Here is a 24,697-nt window from a genome sequence, read left to right as displayed (position 1 = left end):
CAGGCTGAACAGCCTCCACTCTCAGCCTGATTTCCTCTCACTTGGACAAAGTCTAGATGCTGAATAAGGAGACTTAGTTCAGCATTAGCAATTGATATTTCTTTAACTCTATGCAATAAATCAATGTAAATAAAATGGGTTTTCTACAACTTGTCAGTTTGGTCCTTAAGTAGGATATTCTGATATTATTTTGTTCTGCTTTTATTGCTTTTAAATTCCCTTTTTTTTTTTTTTAATTAAAAAACCGCTTTAAAGGAGGAGAAAGAAAAAAAAACCAATCTGCACCTTTTAATTAACTTTGAATGAACTTAACTAGCAAATACATTCTCTAACCCACTAGTTACCCGAAGACAACAAACCAAATCTTTTTGCAAAACCAGAAGTGAATACCCTTACGCCCTGGAGAAAACGTATATTGAAATTTAAGTCATATGTTAGGTCACATTATGACACTTCTCATTTAACAAATTAGTGTATCAGTGCACCTCAATACAATATTATCCCTTTAAAAGGTTATTATATTTGCACTTAAGTAACTTTTTAATACAACCAAACATTAGCAGTATTACAGAATACAGTTTATTTGATCCACTTCAACACAAACATATACAGACAAAGAAGAGAACAGTAAATTCTCTGAATAGATCATATTGTGATGATAGTTTGCTTCTTTATTAAAAAAAAAAAAATCAAGTACTACAAAGAGTAACCATCTACTTTCCCTTCTTTTCCTCTCCTCTCTTCCCCCTCTCCCCGAGAAATTTAAGCTTCATTAAATTTTTTTTTTTTTTTTTAAACATTGTTTGGGAACCAGTAGAATACTGTCATAGGGAATTTTGTTTCTTAAATAGATGGACTACGCAGACACAAAAAAGGAGTTTATAAGAAATTGTATTTGAGAAGCTTCAGAAATAATTCCTGCACATACTTGAATACACAGCGCAGTTCAGTCCACAATTAACTGCATTTATCCAAAGCTATTTATTGAAATCAGAACTGGTTGATATGTCCATGATTATATTTCTACCTAAACCCACTACATCTGAGAAAAAAAAAAAAAAAAAAAAAGTATTTTAACAATGACATGCAGTTAATGTTTCCAATGAGTTATTTTACAGAGACAACATCAGAGACATCACCTTTAAGTGCCTGGACCCTTTTTAATTCAACCAACTCTTAGAAAAATGCTTCACAGTTTTCAAAAACAATTACAGTTCATATATAATCTGAATAACTTTCATATAATTTATTAGGAATGAATGTAACCTTCTCAAAAAGCACACCCTGATTATTTTTTCCCCTTCTGCCTTCTACTTCCCCTCAAAAAAGCAGCAACTTCATAATTTAAAGTGACATTCAATTAGTCAGAAACATACTGTGTCCCACTACACTGGAAGAGCCAGCAGTGTGAGAATATGTACATGTTCTACACTGTTTGATGCCTAAAGCATCACGCCCATTCCTACTCATCCTTAATGCAGACTGTATCCTTTGGTTTATTAAGGCTCTTGACTTCATCCAGTAGTCTTCTAGGAGTCAAAACATGCGTAGAACCTGACAAAACAGCAGTTTCAGTCTGATGCAGGTATGATTTACGATCATTCCCTCTTAAAAAATATATAGTAAAAACCACAGCTTTGTAACAAATACATACATAGCTAAATATTATACACACAAATATATACATACAAGTACCAGCTAAAAGATAATACGCTTGTGTTTTTTTCCTGTACCTGGTCATCAGAAAAGTACAACAGTTCAAAACGTTTTTATGTGTCGTATAAAGCATCATAACAATTAAACTGTCATGATTAGGTAGCATCTCTCTTCCACACACCAAGGATATTGAGAAGAAAGCCATGTCTCTTGACACTCTGCCCCTTGCCCTTAAATGAAGCCTGCCAGTATTTCAGGACCAGGAGACTGGAGAAGCGAAGAGGAGGTGGCAAACACTGCAAACTTACAACTCTTAGTTTGGACACCAGTTTCAAGTCTCTACTGAGTGGTTTGAACCACTGGCTTTAACCTGCCCCCTCCCCCCCCCCCAGCTCTATCCAACAGACTGCAGGAAATCTGCCCATTCTGTCAGAGGGAGAGTTAGTGACAGGCTTTCTCCTAAAAATCAATAAAATACCTGCACTACATTATCATGAACAGTAGTTTTACATAGAAACATCACAGAAATTATGCTTTTATTGACCAACGTTTTCCTGAAACTTTTACAGCAAATTCTAAATTCAGAACAGCAAACAAAATTCATACTACTGAAGAGCTCATAACTATCACTTCTGTTCTTATGGAGAGTTAGCTTCTACCTTGAAGGGTCACTCTCCAGTTCTAAAGGGAATCCTTAACTACTTAAGGTTAGGGCTGTCTTCAACAGTTTTAATGGTGTCAATCTAAGCAGTCTAGTAATCCTTACAATTATAATTCAGAATAGTGTAAGGCTTTCACTTTGAAGTAGGCAGCATAGGAACTTGGCAATTATTACTTTACCTCAGACAGCAGGATCACAAGCAAAACTATAAGAGGAGCTTCTTCACAGAAGGAAAAATGGTGCTGAATTTAATGCCTCACATTACAGTGGAAAAGATATACACTACATACAGTTCTGGAAACAACTCTCAGATGAGGAAACTGCCTTGTCATTCTACATGCTCATTATCCTGGATTTCCAATTCCAAGTCAAAAGTAGGACCACTGTTAAACCTTCCTCAACAGCCATCAGTGATAATAGAAATCCAACTCTCTTCAATTGTTGATAGCAGATTCTATAGCTCAGCATCAAGGCTATCGCTGCTTTATGGAAGAGTATTTTTACCTATGTTTTGGTAGATAGAGTAAATCCTTCTTGGCACTTAGAACTAAACTTGGTTGCCAAAATATAGGCTTCGCAAGCAATTTAGGATGTTTTGGATGATCCGGCATCTGGAAAACTGCTGCCACTACACATGGGTATAGGTCTCTAAGGTTCTGTATGTGGGAATTCTGATACATAGCACACCCCAATGTTTTCATACTTACATATAAACAACGTTGCAGTATAAATGATTACTTGCCCTGGAGAACAGCAACTGATGGAAAAAGCACTTGCTGCCTCACAAGTAGTAACAGATTATTAGTCCAGCTAGTGGCCCATGCATTAACAATACTAGGAAATCCTAAAAGGATTAGGGAGATTGCTAGTTGTCAGGGAAAAACCTGTTAATGTTTTTTATGTAAGTTGCCCAAAGTGTCCATGACAAAACTCAAAAAGTTCACAAAATGGACTAAGTAAACTACACTTGAGAAGGCTTTTTTGTTCTACTTTAGTGTTTTTTGTTTTTTGTTTTTTTTTTTTTAAAACACAGGATAAAAAAAGTTTCTTCCTCCAACGTGAAGCAATTCATTTTGAATAACTTCACCAGCTTTCCTACTACTAACACAAGTAACTGCAGTAATATGCAAGTGCAGCTGTATAAGTCCATTTAATCATTTTTGCTATACATCAGGCTACAATACTATCATAATATATTTCCTCTGATAATTCATGATGATTTTTCCATAGTTTTCAAAAATAATTTACCCATAATAATTTATCCATTTTTATTGTGAATGAAAAACCCGATCTTCAATCACTCTAGATAGAAGTAACTTTTCAGTTTAAATGTCTAGTTTAAAATAATATATTGGCTGTAGCATTACTTAGCAGAATCAACTTCCAGTGAAAAAAAAAAAAAAGCTCCTGTTTTTAACAGGAAAGCATTTCACGACTACATACTTGTACTTGAAGTAAATCACTGCTTACCACCCCTGCCCTTCCCCAAGCTAGGCTTACCAATGATAACTTCACAAGACTTGAAGGCTTGAGAAACTTCATAAGCGCAGCGCATCTCCGAGTACGTAATTCCTCCAATCACAAATAAAATCAGTCTCGCTTTACTCCTTCGCTCATCTGGATAACTAGCTTTAGGCTTCTGGCGAGCACTGCAATGCATTCCACAACATTTACACAGTTGTAATGATCTATCTGTCTGTAAAAATGATACACTTAACAGCAGCAACAGCTCATACAGCAAAATTCAGATCAATTGTTAACTACAGCAGTAAGTTAGAACATTACACAGAAGCTATTCTACTATCAAAAGGTAAAATAAATACAAAGCAAAACCCTCATTGCTTCTCTACTAAGAAGCTTAGTTCTGCCTGCTACCAGTTACAGTGGCAGCTTTCAAAGTTCATTTGAAAAAGCTAAAATCCTAAGTCTTACAGTCTCTGTGAGCAGAATAAAACTAAGAACATTTGTCTGTTATCAAGAAAGATTCAGAAATCTAGGAAAAGAAAAAAACAAAGCACTTAAAACATATTCTGCAATTTATAGATGTATACAAACACTAATAGTAGATTCAAATTACACCATCAGCACTCAATCTCTTTGCTAGGTTGCATAAACTATCATCCAATTTCATCAGCTTATAAGACAAAGAAGTGGTTACAATGCAGAGGGATTTGATTTATGGGCTATGTTTATCATAGCCATCGTCCTGCATCACATCCTTATCTCTGAACTGGAAAGCTATGGATTTGGAGGGTGGACTATGTGGAGGTTAGAACTAGATGATTTTTACAGTCCCTTCCAATCTAAGCCATTCTATGACTGGATTATTTCCTTGCACTAATCATTCTAGTGAAAGTCCAGGAACATAAGGACACACCAGCAAAGTGATAAACAGTGGAGGAAACAGAACTATTTTCCTAAGACTGTGTATCTTGAGCCTTGTCTCATATAAGACACAAATTCCAGTGAGTACTCAACTCCTAGTATAAGTGTCATGCTTCACTCCCTATGAATTCCAGCATCTAATTAGGATTTTTTTTGCTCATAATACATTTCTTCAACAGTAGAACACTTATTACCTCTTCTCAGCTGTGTCACCATTTAATTAATACTACTAGAAGTGGTAACACCGTCAAGTTGGCAGATACCAGCCTGGAAATTCAAGAACTACTAGGACAATGCAGAAAAGTACAATTTACTAAGCTAGAAAAAAAATCCATAATTCCCTCTCAGCGCTGCTGAGCAAACAATCCCTGTAACAGGGTTCAGTTACATACTGTAATCATGCACATAAGCAGCAGAGGTTGAATATGAAACTCAAGGCATTATTTTCAAGAACGATGCCACCAAACACCATTGCAGAAGTAACTGTCAGAAGTAGTGAAAAGAATTCATTATGCTTAAGTCACAGTATGATCATCCATTATTAAAACTTCACACTAACCTACTAAAAGTGATTCAATCTTCTCTTACTGGGAACATGGAAATGCATTTCTAAACGTGAGGCAAAAAAAGCTAAATAAAGTCTAAATAATAAACTACCCAAGGCTAAGGAGAGTTACTACATTAACAATCAAGTTTTAGATGAGTCAAAAAAAAAAAAAAGTTTTACACTTCAAATACTACCTTATATGAATTTCTACACTTATAAAATTAGCTTGTATATAGTACCTTGCAACATATTTGACAGAAATGTCAAGAAATAGGTAAATTTACTTCTGAAAAAATTAGTTTACCTTACTATTCCTGAGCCATTCCAGGTAGGAGGACACTGGGAACAATAAGGCCACTCTTTTGAATCCAGTTTGTTTTCTATAGCATCCTGAAAGACAACGACTCACTTTGAAAAGCCACGGAAAACAAAAGACCATTGAGTTTCAACTCCAGTTAGCCACTTACTGGAAATTTAATGCAATTTCTCAGAAAAACCAATGGCAACCAACATTCCAACAACTGTGTTCCAGTATGGCAAAATATTACACTACATAATGCTAAAAATTGTTCTAAGGCTTTTGTACATCATTAGGAAATGGAAGTACACGTTTTCTTTCTAAAAAAGAATACTGATGTAATCATTTAGGTATTCCTAGTAGTTTTCCATCTGCAATCACGCTGGTTTACTTATTTATTCCAGAGGACTATGTGAGAGAAGTAATAAACCCTTGAAGGGCCATTAGGTAAATGAATTGATCAAGTTAGCAAAAACCTGCAAATGACTGCACTGAGTCAGAATAAAGACCTAGCAACCCCTCTGTTCTGCCAGACATCAAACTGATGCCAAGTACCATTTTCCAGCCTCTACCAATCCACAGTTATGGTTTGCATTACAAATTGAACACGTTCTGAAGGAAAACCAAAATAACAACAGAAGCAGGTAACATCCAGATCCAGATTACACAGAATATTACCAATTACTTGGTAGGCAGTTCAAAAGATACTTTCACTTTTATTTCCTTCAACCTTAACCCAAACTACAAGTAACATGGCACTCTAGTTATCAAGAGATTAGAAGTCATTACTAAACAGAAGTAATATAATATTTTATGGAATTTCAAAAGATTGAATACAGCTGCACACTTAGTATTTCTCTGCAGTGTGCTCATAAAATAATTAATGGGTCAAATTTACCTCCATAACATCTTTTATAAGAGGTGTCCACCTAGAGAGTTGAAAAGTTTCTTCTGCAGAGCGATCCCTCCTTGGTTGCTTTTGTTGCTGAACAGCTGACTGAAGAGATTTTCAAAATGTCAATTATATTGTACAGGACATTTGGGTTTCATTGAAACTTGTTTGCAGCAGATGGGGAAAAGTCAGTAGGAAGTTTTAAAGAAATGATCATCCATTACAATCATACCATTGCATAATTGAAAATCATTCTACAGGTAATCATGCCACAAAAACTCAGGATGTCCTAGAAGAACACCTCTCAGAGACAAGTAATTGAGTGAACAAGCGCTTCCCAAAACCAAATAGCTCAAGTCACCTCATCTGATTGTTTCAGAGGAAGCATTACAGGTATCTCTCTTTGAAAACTGCTCACGTAAATTGTTCACAGACACATCATGGGAGCAAGAGCACTGAGTAATTGCTTGCTTCCAAAAAAGAATCCTCATCAATACTGCTGATGTAAGAGTTGCTGAAAGTTGTAGGCAAGTGCTTGGACAGCAGGACATTTAAAAAGAAATCTTACTGAAGAGATAATAGGGACATGAAGGTATTCCCAGTTTCTTATCATATCACTGTCACTTTCTATTTGTACATTCTGGATCAGCTTGTCCAAATTCTCCTGGGTAGTTCCTTTGAAATAAGAAAAACATACAACTTTGTTACCATGTGACTGTCAGCGAGACCAATTTTACTTTATACATTCCAGGCTGGGTTTTTTTTTTTTTTTTAATTATTACTTTTGTTTGGTTGGGTTTTTTTGTTTGTTTGTTTTTTGATTAACCAGTACACAATAATTTTAGCATAATCTGTATTTTAGATAATAACTTCGTTCAGAGCTGCTCTTATGACAACACAACTCAGTACTGTTAAAGATTCTTTAAACCTACATTCCGGATTTTAACTATTTTGTTAGTACAAATTATTCCCCATTGCCAGGTCGCACCAGACACGGAGCTCCCCCTTTAACACCTCCAGTATTGCATAAGGAGAAAAATTATGTTGTACGCATTCAAGTACAAGACTGATACTAAAGAATATGATCTGTGCTTGTATTTAAATCCGTATTTCTTTATCAAGTGTATCTTTATTATCTTTCATGTCATACGTGGGGAGAGGAGCTACAGAGGATAGATAGTACTTCTTTCAAACTTGGCCAGCTGCTCAAGTTCAGTAAAAATACTGGGCTCTACCATAAAATTTCAAATTTATTCCATAATACTGAGATAAAAAGCAAGGCAGCTCAACGTACCATTTGTGCTGAAGATATACAGGAGAATAGCTCTAATTTTGTCATAGCTGTCGTGACTTTTGTTGAGCAGAACCGGAAGAAGGACTCTCATGGAGTCTTTCACTTTTTGACCTTCTGCATCAGTTCCAAGAGCCAAATCCTAAATTAAAAAGAAAGCAAATAATGTTAGTGAATAGTCATCTAAGTGAAGTGTAGTTTTTGTCTGTTTTGAAATACATTTTTATGAAACTGTACATCACAGGAAAAAAAAAGAAAACAAGACATCCATTTAAACTCATTATGAAAAGATTTCGACTTAATTATTTCAAGAATTACACGATTACAATAATACTATATTATGCAGTTGAAAAATTGCAATTCAGTTTGCACTGGACATCGGAAAAGATCCTAGACTATAGGTCAGGCAAAACAGATTTAAATTCTCCTAAAAATTACAAAAGACATTCCATCTGCATAAGAGGGATGAGCCAGCAGCTGAAATGCAACAGCTACAGCCACTGATGTATCAGTATTTTAGAGACAAGATGTCAATTTGTTATAGATTCCTTCCGAGCTACAATAAAAACTACATTATCTCTCTCCCCCCCTCCAAAATTGTAATATTCTTTAACTCAAAACACTTTCAAAATATCAATTAGAAAATATTTTAATCTGTCGAATTACAGTAAAGTTCACCTACTTCCAATCCCCCTGCCACAAGCAGGATTGACAGCCACTAAACGTGACTGACCAGGATCTCATCTAACCTGGTCTTGAACGCATTCCGGAGCTTCACCACCATCCAAGAAGAAAAATTTCTTCTTGACATCCAACCTAAAACTGCCCCTTTTGAGCTTAAGTCTCCCTTCCTGCTTGCAAGCTCCCTTCAAATATGTGAAGGATGCAGCAATGCCTCCCCTGAGCCTTCTCTTCTCCAAGAGGAACAAGCCCAGCTCCCTCAACATTTCTTCATAGGAGAGGTGCTCCAGACCTCTAATGATCTTTGTGGCCCTCCTCTGGAGCCACTCCAACAGCTCTGCATCCTTCCTCTGACTGGGCCTCCAGGTTTGGACACAGCAGTCCAGGTGGAGCCCCACTAGGGCAGGGCAGAGGTGGGACAATCACTTCCCTCTCCCCGCTGCCACCCTCTTCTGATGCAGTAATCCAAACTTCACATTAAAACAAATTTTGTTTTTAATTAAGACTGCTAGTATAACTGTAGTTACAACTGTAATTCAAGCACGTGCTTTGCTCAGATATTTAGAAAATGTTTCCTTTGTCAAAAAATAGTAGGGCAACTACACTGGAGAATAGAAAGAAAACATGAAAGTAATCTTTATACAGATCAGCTAGATTCAAATGCAAAGACAACCCTAACAGCAACACCTTAATCACTAAGAATCTTGCACATTTAATTACATTCCAGTATTACTGACTCCAAATGTAACAAGAAAAAAGGATGTTCAATCATATGCACGTACAGATTTTTATATCATATATAAAATTATTGAATTTGTAACATACTTAGTATATATAGATACACTATAATAAATGTTACAGACATATACACTACATATTATACATATGTGTATCCATAGTGTATATCAGTACCTATTTCCAAAACAACCAGCAGTTGAAAAATTGCAATTCAGTTTGCACTGGACATCGGAAAAGATCCTAGACTATAGGTCAGGCAAAACAGATTTAAATTCTCCTAAAAATTAAAAAAGACATTCCATCTGCATAAGAGGGATGAGCCAGCAGCTGAAATGCAACAGCTACAGCCACTGATGTATCAGTATTTTAGAGACAAGCTGTGTCCAAACCTGGAGGCCCAGTTACATTTGCACCAGTTTTATGGGGTTGCTGTTTTTTTTTCCTTCTCCAGCCTGTTTCACACATACCTGTTCAGTTTTACAAAGCCTTTCTAAGTTAGCTTTGAACTTGCTCATGCAGTCTTCTGCTATGTTAAGATGGACAACTTGCTAGGAGACAGAAAATCCAGTGTCATAGCTTGTTCTTTATTGATTTTTTAAACATATCAAGTAATCACTTTTATCAGTTACCAAATTCAGTCTTCAACTGTTATTCACTGTCATCAGACATTTTCTATATTTCACCTTTTACGTAAAGACTGACCCCCCATAATACTTTTAAAACCCTAACTGCTCTGCTATCTTCAATGCTTTGAGCACACAAGTAGTAAAAACAATTAAGCATGTTGAAGTGTTAAAATGAAACACTTGGAAACAGGTTCTTATCAAAAATTTCTAGTAGATTAATGTAATGTGGAGAAAAGTTACATATTGCACTCAACAAGGAAGTGACAGAATAAACCTAGACATCAACAACATAATTACGGAATATAAAAGACTTACCACTAAGCTGTAGTAATGAAATGCTCCTTACCCTAGTGATCTCTTTACGATACTGTGGCATCTTCTTCATTAAGTGGGCCAGACTGGATAACGTTATCTGCAAAGAAACAAATAAGTTGAGTTTTCCATCCCCATTTTAGACAGTTATTTCCCTTCCTGTTGCTGTTTTGCAGTTTTCAAACATTGCAAGAGTTACAGGTTTATCTGTGTATATTCACATTTCTCTCCAATGCAATAGACATGAATTACATAGATCTAATCAGCTGAACACAAATTAAGAGGAAAAAAAACAACACTCAACTTACTTTTCCTTCTGCTGCTTTCTTCTTCGATGAAACTTCTTTCAACAGTTGAGATATTTCCCTGTGCAAAAATTGAAAATCATCAGATACAACAGGACTGTAATTCTTGGGTATTTCATTAAAATCTTATAGGAACTGAGCAGTGAGAACTTCTGACTGAAAGTAAAAGCTCCAAATTCAAGTTTCACATAGAGAGAAAAGCCTTTTTCCACAAAGAAAAAGGAAATTAGACAAGCTTTTTCTTTTATTTTAAATATTGCTACAAATGACGTAATGCAAATAGCTTGTTAGCACTTTTTGTTAAATCCCTTTGGATTTAACCAGGTTACAGTATTTGTTGGGAAAATATTTTACTTTAGGTATTCTAGGTATGTTTAGGCATTCTGTTAACGAGTGTTAACAGACCTGCATTTCTCTCCATACATGCTGCTTCTTAAAATACACTTTCTTCTTGGCATCAAGTATTCAACAGTACGAAGACTATTTTACAAGCTATTTTCACTACTCCCACTTCTTTTTTTACAGCTCAGCCACCCCCCTCTAGAAGAAACCTTGGTAACCTGTACTTTTAGCTACTGCTCATTAATTCAAATACGTACTCTATTACGTCTGCAATATGCTTGTGCCGCATCTTCACCCAGAGCTCATCATCTTCTTCCAGGATTGCTTCCTTTTCCTTCCCATCTGCTTTGTATCTTCAGAAAGAATATTCAGGTTGAATTTTTTAAGTTTTCTACTATTTATTGTTTTTCTTCATTCTAATAACTTTCTAGGGAGTATTAATGATTATAATTTAATCAACATGCATGGCAATAACAGTAACACACACTTGTTTTCACTTAGAAATCAAGCTATGGTCTGAAATAGATCTAAATCTACGTTTTACAGATTGTATATTAGAATACACAAGAATATATGATTTTCAGAATGGATCTTCAGGGCAGTACTCCTGGATTTCTTTTTAAATCAACAGCAACTACAGTCTCAACGATACATTTACATGCACATCAATTCCTCATCAGCTTTTAAAATACATTTGGTTGTGAAATAATACATATTAAGAAGTGCAGCTTTTTGTACCAAATATAAAGTACACTCTAACCCTGAAGGAAAATTAAAGTCCCTTTCATCCACAGAAAAAATGAAGCAGTACAAACTATTTCACCTATACAAGTAACACGCCTCAAAACATTAGAAAACTGTTACTTTTCTACAAACAAACATACAGAAGAAAGCAATGAACCATCATATAACAAAACACTTTCAGTTACAGAAACTCACATATATAATGTGTGCAGCCAGAATGCAGAAAAATAAGAGAAAAGTTGCAAGATTAGTTGTGCAAATCAGATTGTGACTCTACCTAGAAATACCCTTGCTACATCCCAAATACAAGTAATTCAGTGTCAGAAACACTAATTTCATATAACAAAAAATAAACATTCTTGTTTGTTCGATTCAACGGTGAGAATCTAAACTGATTTGCTGTAGTGGCTGATCAGGAAGCAAAAACTCAAACACCTTTGGTGTAAGGACAAGCCAACAGCAAATCATTGAAACAGTGTCACTACTCCAATTAGTAATTAAATAACACATTTTAACTCAAGACCTAAATGAGCACTTCAGGTGGAAACATGTAAAACTGCAACCACTACACAAATTAGATGACTGGAGCTACAAAAGTGAATGTTCCTGAAAAAAGGTAATTGAGCTTTTTCCTCAAGGTTTTTGTCCTCTCGCTACACTAAGCAAGGCAGTCTGGAATCTGACTGCGCACTCAGAGCTTTGATTCAAGTCTACTGTCGAGTTCCAATGTGCTTTTTAAGTGCAAAAATAAAACAACCAACACTACAGATTTACTTAAGCAGACAACTAAAAAAAAAAATCTGTGTTATTTGTTAGCATCAAGCTGAACAAAAATGTTAATTAAGTCCCACCTAATGAAATAAGGAAGCTAATATAACCAACTTAAAAATCCCCGAGGAAGACTATTAACTAATCTAAGCAATCCCTACATACCATAAGCAGCTACAAGTACCTAGGTTGCAGTTCAGCTAAACAATTCCATAGATATGATCAAGAATAAAGTGCTTAAAGAAGTACTTGCTTGTAAGTATCATTTTCAATTGGCAGTAGATCATACGCCATAGCCTGGAACGTGAGTTCGTGAAGGACAGTTGATACTGGGTCAAAGCCTCGATCAATTACTATTAATTGTGAGTGGGTTTTAGCCTAGAGAGCCATCAAGTAAACATCAGGTTAAGAAGCATTGATTTTTGTACTGTCCATCCTAAATTTATTTACAGTAAATTACATCACTATGCACTTTTTTTTTTAAAGCCTCCTATTACTAAGGAATCTTTCTTAACTGAAAAAATACAGTCTGAATGTTTATCAGCATAAATGGAAACAAACGTTTGCACAAAAACCAAAACAGTACGGTTAAGTAAATAAAAATAAAACACACAAGCAAGCTCTTAAGGCCTCCCACTGCCTATACACAAATACAGACATGGTTTGAATTTGTATTTCAGAGTCCATTATTAATCTCCAGCTGCAGTACAGGAAAAATTCTGCACTAAAGCATCCAAACATTCATCCTGGGGTTTAGTAGAATGGCAATAGCATCAGATACACATATTTCTACAGCAGCATGCAATGCCACCAAGACACAGTGGTTTTCCCCTGTACTTCCGTGTTGAGGCTGCTGCCCGTGATGTAGGAATACATCAGAATCGCTACTTATGTGAAAGAGCACATCTTTGTGGAGAATAAATCCCTCTAAGGGAGCGACTTCACATATGTAGCAAAGTCCTTCTTACATAAAACCACAAAAAAATAGTATTAAGACAGAAGTTTTACCTTCTCTTCAGGTCTGCGCCATCCCTACAACTTTCCAAGGACAATTAACTGCTTCAATAACATGCAAACTGCATTTACTTACATACAGATATGCCACACAAGTTGCTACCTCTAGGAAGAGGCTTATGTACAAACAGCTTAATGCCAATTACTTGTGTTAGCAAACAAATAAAACCTATTTTTGTCAAAGCAACTGACAGAACATCCTCCATAAACTGTTTGTTTTTCAGAAACAAATATTTTAGTTCACTTTTTACCTTTATTTGGCTTTGCTCATCAGTTTTGTAGTAGTTCTCAAGCTTCTTTTCAACAAGCTGTGCAAGTCTGCTGGCATTATCTGAAGGTGTGCTGGGAAGATAAAAAACAAAAACAACTTAAAACACGTCATCAACACATTCAGATGCTTCATTTAAGAAGATTTCCTAGTCTGGTGGCCCAGCACCAGAACTTCTGAGGTGTGGGAGACGTGCACTTGAGCCAAAAGCTACCACACGGTCAAAAGCCCAAAGGTAATGTTTAAAAGCCCATAATTAGCTTTGCCTGCTTTCCAAAGGATTGTGCTTCAAGCGAAGTTGCATGACGCATCTGTATTTCAATTACAAATTTCCCCCCAAAAATTAAGTTTAAGGTCACAAGATAAATCTGTGGTTAAACCACAAATCAAACTTTCAGACTTGAAAACTTTCTGGTTCTCTCCTCCTTTTGGAAAAGAAAAACAAACAAACAAAAAAGAAACACAAGAACACACAGTGAAACAGTTATTGCTTCCTTACCTTTGAGAAGACTAACAGGTTACAAAGACATCACATTCCAGAAAGCCATTTGAGCATCGTTTCAGGTGCTTATTTTGATTTCAAAACTGCTACTCTGTACCCCCTAACAAAGCTCAGATGTATTCCACAGTAGCCTCGAGCTCTTATCAAATAATGTGGCAAAAGTTAAAGCAACTACACAAATAAATACCCCACCTTTTAGATCGCACTCCTGGATTCTCTTCTAGAGTGGCACACAAGGTAACAATTTGTTCAGCCATTGCTTCCATCACAGCATCTTTATCCTTTGTATTTTCAAGAGTTGGACTGTAACAGCAATAGAATGCATCCGGGATGTTGAGGGTAAATACCTACATAAAGCACAGCCAAGGAAAAAAGGAAAGAAGGTGTCATTGTGCACTTCTAAAACATCTGTTAAAAGACGACCTGCTTGTATTTTGTGTTTGAAGTTACTCAGCATACAGTTCTGTTAAACAAACCTCTAAGAAATCCAACTCTATACATGTATTAGACCTTGATGAAAGATATTTAATACCACATAGAATTACTTTTTCAACAGTTCACTAAGTGAAATGCAAGCACAGAAATAATTCCACTGTCTGTAAAAGGCACTTCTCCAACTTCAGAGGGACTCAACTACAGAGCCAGAAAACTTCCATCCAGATAAGGATGTCTGCTTCTTTGGGGTTGATAATCACCTGGACTTCTCCCAGAGTTCAGTCTGATTAATTACTCCATCACCAAAGAAAGCAGGTACAGCGAGTCCAAATTAGGAAAAAGCACTTCACATTCTCCATTCATTTCCTAAGGATTCAAAATATTCTCACAACTCAACAAGAATAGAAAACAAACAAGAAAACATTAAGAGACCAAGTGCTCTTCTGTATTTGTCTTAATAAAATGCCAGATGTCAGAAGAGACTTGTTGAAAAGCTATTTACAGTTAGTTCTGCAGTTCCCAAGAGCTGACGTGGTTTTGGGGTTAGACTGCATGAGGAATTAGAGTGCATTTCAGCTTCCTGTATCAGACTATGCACACACTGGCAACAAGTTATTTCTCAACACAGCACTCACACTTTCAATACTGAAAACACTCCATCACTGGCAGTTCCCTTGTTTCCCTAGCAATTAAAAAAAAAAAAACAAAACCCTGTAACAACTTGGCTATTTTTATGTTCTTCTCTTTTCTTAGGGAGGTTTTCATTTTGTTCTGCTTTTCTTCATCTTCAGTTCTCTTAATCTGTTTGCTCTTCATTTCCAATTTTCACTGGGTAACAAGCTTTCAAATTCTAACTGTTCCTACCTCTGTGCACCAACCTACCTAAGTCTGTCAAAATAACATCACACCATAAGCAGTAACAAGATTCACTGCTTCAAAACAAACCAGAATACTTTCCTTCTCTTTCAGCACAGATTCCTACTCTATCACCTCTGTGATAACTAATTCCAAGTTTAGAAGAGAGGCGGTATGCAAACAGCAAATCTTGGGGTACAAGAGCATGTGTTTTCCAGTGAAAAACACGAGCAAACACAGGAAATACGTCAAAACAGTAACAAGCCTCACAAACAACGTCAGCAAAAAATCAGATAATAATTAAATGGAAATCACCTATTAAAATCAACAACACTAGAAAACAGTCTTACAAGATATCAAGTGTGGTTGAGTTCAAGAATAACACTTACCTGAGATTCATACGGGAAGAAGGAAACACTGATTTCCTTGCATCTCCTTATTGATCTGGCACAGGAAGACTTAATTTTATTGAAGAGGTTGTCAGGACAAGCTAGAGAAAAAGACACTAAGCTAAAAATCTCCTGCACACATTCCAGCTACAACTTAAGTCATTTACTTAACTCACAGTTCTCAAAACCTCCTAAGTAAAACTTGCTTCCCAAAAATGACATCTTTCTCATATGCTTTCACTACAACTTCTTTGTAGCTTCAAGTTCTGACCCTACAGCTCTCACTAAACTTAGCAGTTTAGTATGTAATTGAATTCTCTTTTTCTTTCAGAATAGTAATTAACAGCCATTTACAGTAAAATAAACAAGCTGCTGAAACTCCTAGAGTAAAATAACACTTATAACCATATTTTGCTTGAGATCTCTTTTGAAACAAACACTGCTTTCATCTTTTACTAGCTTTTGGTAGGTGAAGTTAGAACATTTGCTAGCAATCTACAACAGTGAAGGATATCAGTTGTACCTAAGCAAAAATTTCTGCAGTTAAAAGAGAAAGTATGTCCTATGCTACAAGGTTAAAAGAAAAAAAATACCATGAAACGAACCACCAATATACCAAAAGTAGAGATTTCAGAAATGCATTCCACTACATTTACAGGCTGTGTTACATCCCAGTCAAAAAAAAAATAAAAAAATTTAATAGTATTTGGATGACAAATACTACACAGACTTGAAAGTGACAGTAAAGCTCTCGCTCTCTCAGAGAAGCTTTAATAAAAGCTCATGCTGAAAGCTAGCCAACACACAACAAAAAAAGAGAAGTTAAAGAGAACAGTATATATTCAGAAGTGATACCAAAAACTGCTGCACCAGTATCAGATAAACAAGATACCAGGAGACATTGATAGTAATTTGATAATTGCTATGAGAAAACGCAGCTCCTTGAGTTATCAACATAAGGATTCTATTCTGAAAGAAAACCTAACTGCTGAAAAATGCCAATTAGTGGAATAAATAGTTTTGTAATTTAATTTCAGTATAAAATAGAACCAAAGAATCAGCAGCCTTCATCAACTAAGCTGTTGTCAATGACAGCCAGACAGAAGCAGACTCGTGGTGCACAGAGAATAGTCGTCCCAGAGAGAGGGGGAAGGGGAACCCACCTGATAAGCTTGAATAATTTAGACATGCAACTTATAGAACAAAACTAGCAAACCCCTTAAAGAAACAGTACAGAAGTTGTCCTTTCACTCTAAGCTGCTACACATGATAGAAAGACACAAAGCACCAAAATACACTTGAGATTGGGAGTAATAAAAACCAAACAGAAGAATTGCCTTTCACTTTGGGTTTGAGAGATACATTTTTCACTTAACAGCTAGGTTATACAGGCAGAGCAACCCCTAAGCAGCAGATGCACACTGTCCATGAACATCTACAGAAACTGCCAGGATTCCATGACATTTTCTTCTTTTAATTTTACTCCTCTCCACATTCATTTTAATCACAGAGACTGACTGCAAAACAAAATGCAGTCACATTAACCATATCTGCACACTGCAATGAAGCATCCCTGGAATGGATGATGTAGGTACCACATTGTCCCTTCTTTCCTACAATAACTGATGACAAAAAGATCCTGCATTACAGCAAATTCTCATGCATTGATACTTTTCAGTAGTTTCATTTATACAAGGCATATAATTTTAATTTAATTGCCTTCCTCCATACTTCCTGACACAGAAGAAACCACATTTATTTTTAAAATAAGTCTAGATTACTGAAGTAAAAAACTGAGATGGGAATGGTCAGCACTGGTAACAGGAAGAGCTGAGCGTTGCCACAGCACCTTAAAGTTCTGACAACCAAAGTACGGTTAATTAATTGAGACTCAAATCCTGCCTAAAGAAACAAGACCCAAATATTAATGCAGTATGCTACAGAAAAGAGGATGACTTATTTACTATAACAAAGTCAGATTACAATACAGAAGCTTACTTACTGTCAGTGAAATAGACGTACGCTGCTTTGTATCTGCTGGATGATTTACTGATGAAGTCATCAATAAGACCATCTACAGACTTGGGAAGAGTCAGCAAGAAAAATATCATTGATTTGCTTCTCCTCACATATTGAAGTTATTCCCCTCTCTTCTTACACTTTCAATTACCCAGTGTAGCTTAAGAATATTGCAAAGCAACATGAAAAGTAAAGTAGTATTTTTTATTCAAGAACCACATTATTACACTATGACAAAAGCTCAGGCACATGCCTCAGCCAAGATCACCCCGTGAACCAAAGCAGGACATTTGGATCATTTTTTACTTAAGCACTGCTGAAATTTTTTCTCACAATACTTTTTGGGAAGTAGCAACTATCTCCTATTACAGTCATTACTGCAAGCCGTTTCACCTATCGCATTATTACTAGATGCAGGGTCTCTGTCAGCAAGGTTACTGACTTCTATAAAATGAAACATTGCTTCTCTTGATCAATAGTTATGCTGTTTTTCAGGCTTCTTTAGTTTTAAATACTAACCTTCTTGGTTGGAGTTATGAAATATATTGCTTTCATGTGCGGAACAGGCTCTCGGTTTTTATACACGTTCTCCACCACTACAACATAAGAAATACTATGTTTTGATATTAAGAACTCCATGCAATCAAAAAAACATACATATTGTAATGTAAGGCAATAAAAACAAAGTCCCACAAATTATCCACAAATTCCCTGTGAGGTATTCACCTTCTGCCTGGAGAGCCTTGATTTTACTTATTTTTTTATTTGTCGTTTTAAATACAAGTTACCATAGGCCTCTTACAGCACTTATCCTTCTGTCAACTCAGATTTAGGACTAGGTAGATCTTACATCCTCCAGAAAAGCAGGACAACAAAAGGACGCTCAAACTACGGGGTTCAGTATGAGTTATTTTAAAGAGAACTACCTCAACAAGATTAATCTTCCAGTTCATCAAAGGAAGAGGAAAATGAAACCATGCAAGCATCATCTTGGACTCTATCCTCTATTGTACTTTGTTTGCCCATTTCCTGTGTGCTTTGTGTCAGTATAATTACAGGCACAAATTAGACAATTTCAGCAAATCAGCTCTTTCATTCAGCTCTTGTTTTTCTGTTTAAACAAATCCTTACTGTATACAGCAGAGCAGTACACTACACTGAAAAGACAGAGGTTCATGTTGCTCAGTAATTCTGAATAAGAGAAAAGATACTAAACATCAGATGCTGGCATGTGTAAAGATAAGTTCTTTTTAACAGTGTATTCAATGAAAAGGATGCCTTTCAAACTGATAAACAGAACACATGCCTATTGACAGCTTCTCACAAAGGATAGGTAAAACTCATGATTACAATACACTTAGAAGAGTAAACAGCTCCTCTACCATTCTTCTACAAGAATTATGTCACACAGAATACATGGAACAAGGAAAAAAAAGCCTTGTAAACAACACCACTGAATGAACTTTCATACCTTTAAGTTACAAATTAAGCATTTATTCATGCAGTCTCTTGAAGCAACTTCACTACTTATGTGCAAAATAACTAGTTCTTTCTGAAGTTCTTTCTGAAGTGTTCCTAAAAATCTAAAACTAGAACTAATTAAAAATTAGATTATTTACATTTTGTCTAACTGTTCCAATTTCAAAGGTATGCTTGGCATGATGATATCCTGAAAAGCATTACAGAAAGGACAATAAAGAAAAAGTGCTTTAGAGCAAAAAAAAAAAAAAAAAAAAAAAAACCTTCTGGTTTTGTTTTGTTTTTCTCTCTTATTGTAGGGAAGGAATGAAAAAGAAACCAAGTTCACTCCAGGAAAAACACTTTTACTAAGTATGTGTAGAAAAATCAAGTCTTAACTAAGCAGACATACTATATAGCCGAGATCTATCACAATCTGTTTGTTGACACAACTGACTCTTGACAGTGGTCAGCATCAAGGAACATCTGAGTAACTCCAGCACATGAAAGGAAAATATATCTACTAGAAATTACTCCCAAGCTACAGAGAAAACAGATAGTTACTTCTCATGCTGCTGACAGTTTTATTACTGGTAAAGCAATAATCGATATCGTTTAATGTTACACTTTTTAATTACAAAAAGCTCTCATTTCATAGAGAAGCCATAAGATTTCCTTGCAACGTATAACTCAAATTTCAATTCTCATCTCTGCACTGAATCCACTTGCTTGCAAACCTCCCTCATGAATTTGTCTAGTCTCCTGTTATCATCCTCTCTTAAGCACTTACGTTTCCATACCTTCGTATCCTAATTCTACTGCCCATGAACACAAATGCATTCAAAGCAGCATAACAGTCACTACCAGAACACATTACAAAAACAGTTCACCTATTCTTTTATGTTTCTGTATAGTTCACTTAATTCTTTAGTGAGATATTGTATTCATTTCAGTATTCATTTCAGAGAGGTAACATCCTTGAGAAATCCATTACTTCATGGATAACATCCTCATCTTCTTGACATTAGCAAGCAAACAAAGTAAACCACATCAATAACCATGAGCCTTAAATCAGTCTTCAATTATTAAAAAAACATTTGGAGACTCTAGGCAGAGAAGTGTTTCATTTTTTATTCAAACAGATTAATCGAAATCAATTGATTATTCTAAAAGCCACAAACCTGATAGCGTAATACCCCACAGTTACTTGCCTTCAACCCTCAAAATAAGACAATTTCTTGTAAGAGTACCATCAACTCAATTCTTTCCCTTCGTCTCGGGACATCGTGATCCACATATTGCAAAAAATTACACTTACCTGTGATACCCTCTGCTAGTAGATCAGACATTTTGCAGCACATTGACAGTAATTTAGTAGTGTAATCATCCAAAAGAATTACCTAAAAATTTAAAAAAAAAAAAAACACAATTAAATTGACTGGGTATAGTACAGCCATATTATTTCTTGAGAGCCTTGGCTTGAAAATTTGATTCCAAAATATCTCTTTACACTGTATCCTTCTATCACCTGCATACAGAAACTGTAGTAGTAGGAAATTATTCTTGAACAATGTCAGAAGGCATCTCCCTGCATACAGGATTTCAGATGATTAACTGCATCTTCAATATGTACCTTATCCCCAGACTTCCTACAGAAAACTGCCTCAGCCTTTCACTTCAATACATAAGTCTTGAATTCCTGCCTAATTTACCGTACAGCCTTCTGAAGCATATTTGTTCTTTTTCTAGAACTGTTTTCCAGCTCAAGCAGCTTCTTTCTGCTCCCATGCTACTTGCCCGGCTCTTGCATGTTTTAGCAGGTGATAATTACTTCCAGCTATCAGAGACTTCTTCCTTCAGACTCATGAAGTGATAAGGCTCTCTCAGCATTCCTGACCATCTCTACATACCTTCTTAAGCATGAGAATCTACAAAAAACCCACAAGATTGCTCCGGTATTTTATACCACTGCTTGCTTACTTCCTCACATTTCAGACAACAAGCGTACACTTCATAGAAACTCAACAAGAACCAACAAAGGAATCAAGAATTAACTAAGTTGAATTAATTACAATAATTTTAGACTCAAAAAGAAAATAAAAATCCAGAAACAAAATCAGCCACACAAAATGAAGAAGTCAGTTTGTTTTTCTTCCCAATCAATTGGCTTACATTGCAACAAGAAAAATGAATTAGAAAATGTTAATGAAAAAGCACTAGAAGATGGACATCAAAACACACTCTAATGAAATTGAAAAAATCAGGTGTTCTCTCTAGTCTACTGTCCTTTAAGAAAATCTTGCAAGAATGACACAAATAATAATTAGATGACTAATATGGCCAAGTGTCTTTCAAAAGCAATTAACAGCCCAGACATTCCTGGGATTCTGTTTGAGGGCATCCACTGAAAGGTAAGTAAGAAAAACAAGATAACAGACAGCAAACTCAACGTGGGACATAAAGGAACAATGTGCAAATGAGAAAAAAAAAAAATGAACACTTGGATCAAATGATCTTCCTGCAGACATTTTATCTATAGTTTCCTATTACTTTTACTACTGTTCAAGCATCACTGAAAGCAGCACACGTTAGTAGCATCAGTCTCAGGCCTTGCTTGTCTTGCACTTTTGAATCCTGTTGCTCATATATCACACAGCAGTGTCATTTGCTCCTGGATACCACCAAAAAAATTGAAGTTCTAGAGAAATGAATACCTGAGCTGATACTCTTATTGTTTGGAAAGCAAGCAAGGTTTTAAGCAAGAAATAAAGTCATCCATCAAATGAAACTTATACACAACTATACCTTCCATTCATCCTCTTTCCTACAGTCATCAAATATTGCAGATTTCAGCTCTATAGAAAAGAAGAGAGAGAAACAAGTTAACAATCGGAGATATCAAGTTGTTACAAAAAGAGTTTTTTTTATTTCTGCTGAAGTCATTCTAAACAATCACAAGCCTGTAAATATTTCACTTTGTGCTGGGATTCTGTTTCTTTGCTTTCAAGTAAACTGTGCCACTAAACAGATGGCACACATGCAAAAATTTAAGTTAGTCCTCCAGAAACAGCCATTAGACCAACATACCAACAGGCAGACCTATTTTCCAGCACACGCAAGTTTTAAACATGCTCATTCTCTCTCTAGAATTCCAGCAGAAACCTAAGGAATCCCCAGGTCATTCACAAAATAAAAGTTACCTTATAACAGGCAGCTGTTATTTTTCCTTGCTATCAGAACTTTGAAAGAAATTTTGACTAAAAAACATGTAGCAATAATAGCTGTACGGCACAACTAGACTCTGGCTCTAAGAGATAGCCAGAACCACAAGTTGCACCTTTCTACAGCAGGGACATCAGTTTATCAAAAATTTGATCATATCAGTAATATATGTAAACTAAGAAGAAGTCAGAAAACTGGGGGAACTGATGAGCCTATCCTCTTATCAACAAAAAAGTAACAAAGTCCAATTACTCTGTTTGTTCTTCCCCAGAGAAGGAATTTCAGATGCTGTTGCTGTCTGGGTCTAACTAACAGCAGCCATTCTGTCACACTCAAATATAAAGCTAGTACTAACAGAGGTCTAATACACAAGCTCGCAGTTTCAGCATGCATTTTGTGCCTCCCACCAAGTGAAAGAACTGTCAAAGGGTCCAGAATAGCAGGCGTACATGTAACAAGAAGCACATCTGTTTTTTCGATGTTTGTAAACATTAATATCTTTGCTTATGTTAAAAGCTCTCTGGCATGACACCAAACCTAATACACCAAAGCCCATACCCAAGCCCAGTGTGTAATACAGGCCCTTCTTCCCCCTTCATGTTCATACACTCCACGTTCCTTACATTTCTTTCCAGGTCTATCCACAAGGTGTATGAGCTCATCTGGATTTTTTTTATTTTTATTTTTATTTTTAAACTTTGTGAAAGTTCATTATGTTTTCTGAGAACTCTCTCACCAGTAATCCAGTATTTAGCATTACACGGACATCTTTTTCAGTAAATGGAGAGCCTGAGAACATAACCTGAAATGTCAGGTATTTTCCCATACAGTACTTTCACTTACTTGCCTAGAGAAAAAACCCTAACAAACGAACAGTTCAGTTGCCCACAGCTTCATCCCATCATGAAAAAGTAATAATTCCAAGCTACCAGCGTAGCAGACACAGCATACTTGCCCCTGCAGCATTCAAACTGCCATTTGTTTTGTCCCCACCTGCAGCTACTTATCTAAAGAATTCACTCTGGCTTACAGGCTCTCAAAATCACCTCATTTGTTTCTAACAAGCAATCATAAGCACTGCTCCATTCCTCTCTGTGGGGTCATTTCCTTCATTCTCCACACCAACCACCTATCCCATTCAATTCAGTTAAGGCATTTTCCCTCTACATAAGAGAGACAGAAAGAAAAATAAGTAGACACAATTGGACAGAATAACTGACTGCTATACCTTGGTGGTAAAAAAAGGCCCAAAACATAACAAATGACAAAAAATAAGAAAAGCAGACCATACTGCCCTAAGGAAGCACCTGGACTGCAACTCTCCCATAAGCAACTCTTCTGGGAAAAAAAAAAAGTTGCAGAAATACTGAGTCATAAGAAATATCGATGCTTTTTTTAAAAGCCCACAAGTCGCTTTTTCTTGTCTTTGCTCCTTTTTTTTTAATTACTCTCCCCTCAAAATACGTGTGGGCAGCATAACTGACGATAAACTTCGATGAAACAACCTTTTTCCACTTATTTTCTCTGCTTAGATTCAGTCTAGAACTGCCCCTCATAGAAATCCGCGTGATCTCGGAACAACAGCTGCTAACAGCACCATCGCACGGCACAGAGCGGGCTCTCGCACCTGCGCGCCCGCTGCCGGGACAGGAAGGCACGGCCGCCTCCTGACACGCAGCCGGAGATCCCGCAGCTCCGCCAGGAACCAAAGAGCCGCTCGCGAGCCCCGCGCGGAGCCCCCGGCTCCGTAGGAAGAGAAGCGCGTGGGAAAGTGACTTCCGCCCCACCTGACCAAGGTGGCGGAACCCGGCCGGGTCCGCCTCGCCTCGGCAGTGTCGGAGCCCTTCCCGCCCGAGCCGCCCCCACCCGAGGCGGCGGAGGACGAGTAGCACGGCGGCCCTGCCGGGCTCCGCACAGAGGCACCCGGACCCTGCAGCGCTCTCCCGCTGCCGCCCCGCTTCCGCTCGGCTTGGCTGCCCCCGCCCTCAGCTCCATCTGAACAGCGAGACCGTCGACATGCCGACCCCCAACCGGGCGCGAAAGAACAGCGAGGCGAGACCCTCACTGACTCACTCTGCCACACCAAACTCTTCAGCCCCCGCACCGCCGGCGCCATCTTGCTCGCAGTACCACCAAGCGGCTCCAGACCGCGCCCTCTTCAGAGGCGGTGCCGGCCCGCCCCTCAGAAGCCGCTCCGCCCTCCAGGTGGCGAGGGGTGGGAGGGCGGTGATCGGAGCGCCCTCCTTGAGGAAGGTTTCTCTCTAGCAGGCTGCTGGCGGGGCAGGTGAG

The 24,697-nt window shown here is 37.0% G+C and overlaps 1 protein-coding gene across 1 annotated transcript; it reads right to left on the bottom strand.

The window, feature by feature from the left end:
- Positions 1-1,462: 1,462 nt before the first annotated feature.
- STXBP3 (syntaxin binding protein 3) lies at positions 1,463-24,524 on the bottom strand (the record flags this gene model as incomplete). The annotated part of the gene is made up of 19 exons (XM_079535289.1): positions 1,463-1,554; positions 3,818-3,966; positions 5,554-5,639; positions 6,446-6,544; positions 7,008-7,114; positions 7,734-7,872; positions 9,617-9,697; positions 10,122-10,187; positions 10,396-10,453; positions 10,992-11,083; positions 12,496-12,624; positions 13,512-13,602; positions 14,223-14,377; positions 15,710-15,810; positions 17,712-17,790; positions 18,248-18,324; positions 20,505-20,586; positions 21,992-22,041; positions 24,482-24,524. 19 exons carry the CDS (start codon positions 24,522-24,524, stop codon positions 1,463-1,465), a joined length of 1,776 nt encoding a protein of 591 aa, XP_079391415.1.
- Between the last annotated feature and the right edge of the window lie 173 nt (positions 24,525-24,697).

Source organism: Tetrao urogallus (genome assembly GCF_951394365.1).
Source record: "Tetrao urogallus genome assembly, chromosome: 5".
Classification (NCBI taxonomy): Eukaryota; Metazoa; Chordata; class Aves; order Galliformes; family Phasianidae; genus Tetrao; species Tetrao urogallus.
The sequence above is the reverse complement of the archived record's forward strand: the minus strand, read 5'-3'. Positions and strand labels throughout refer to the sequence as shown.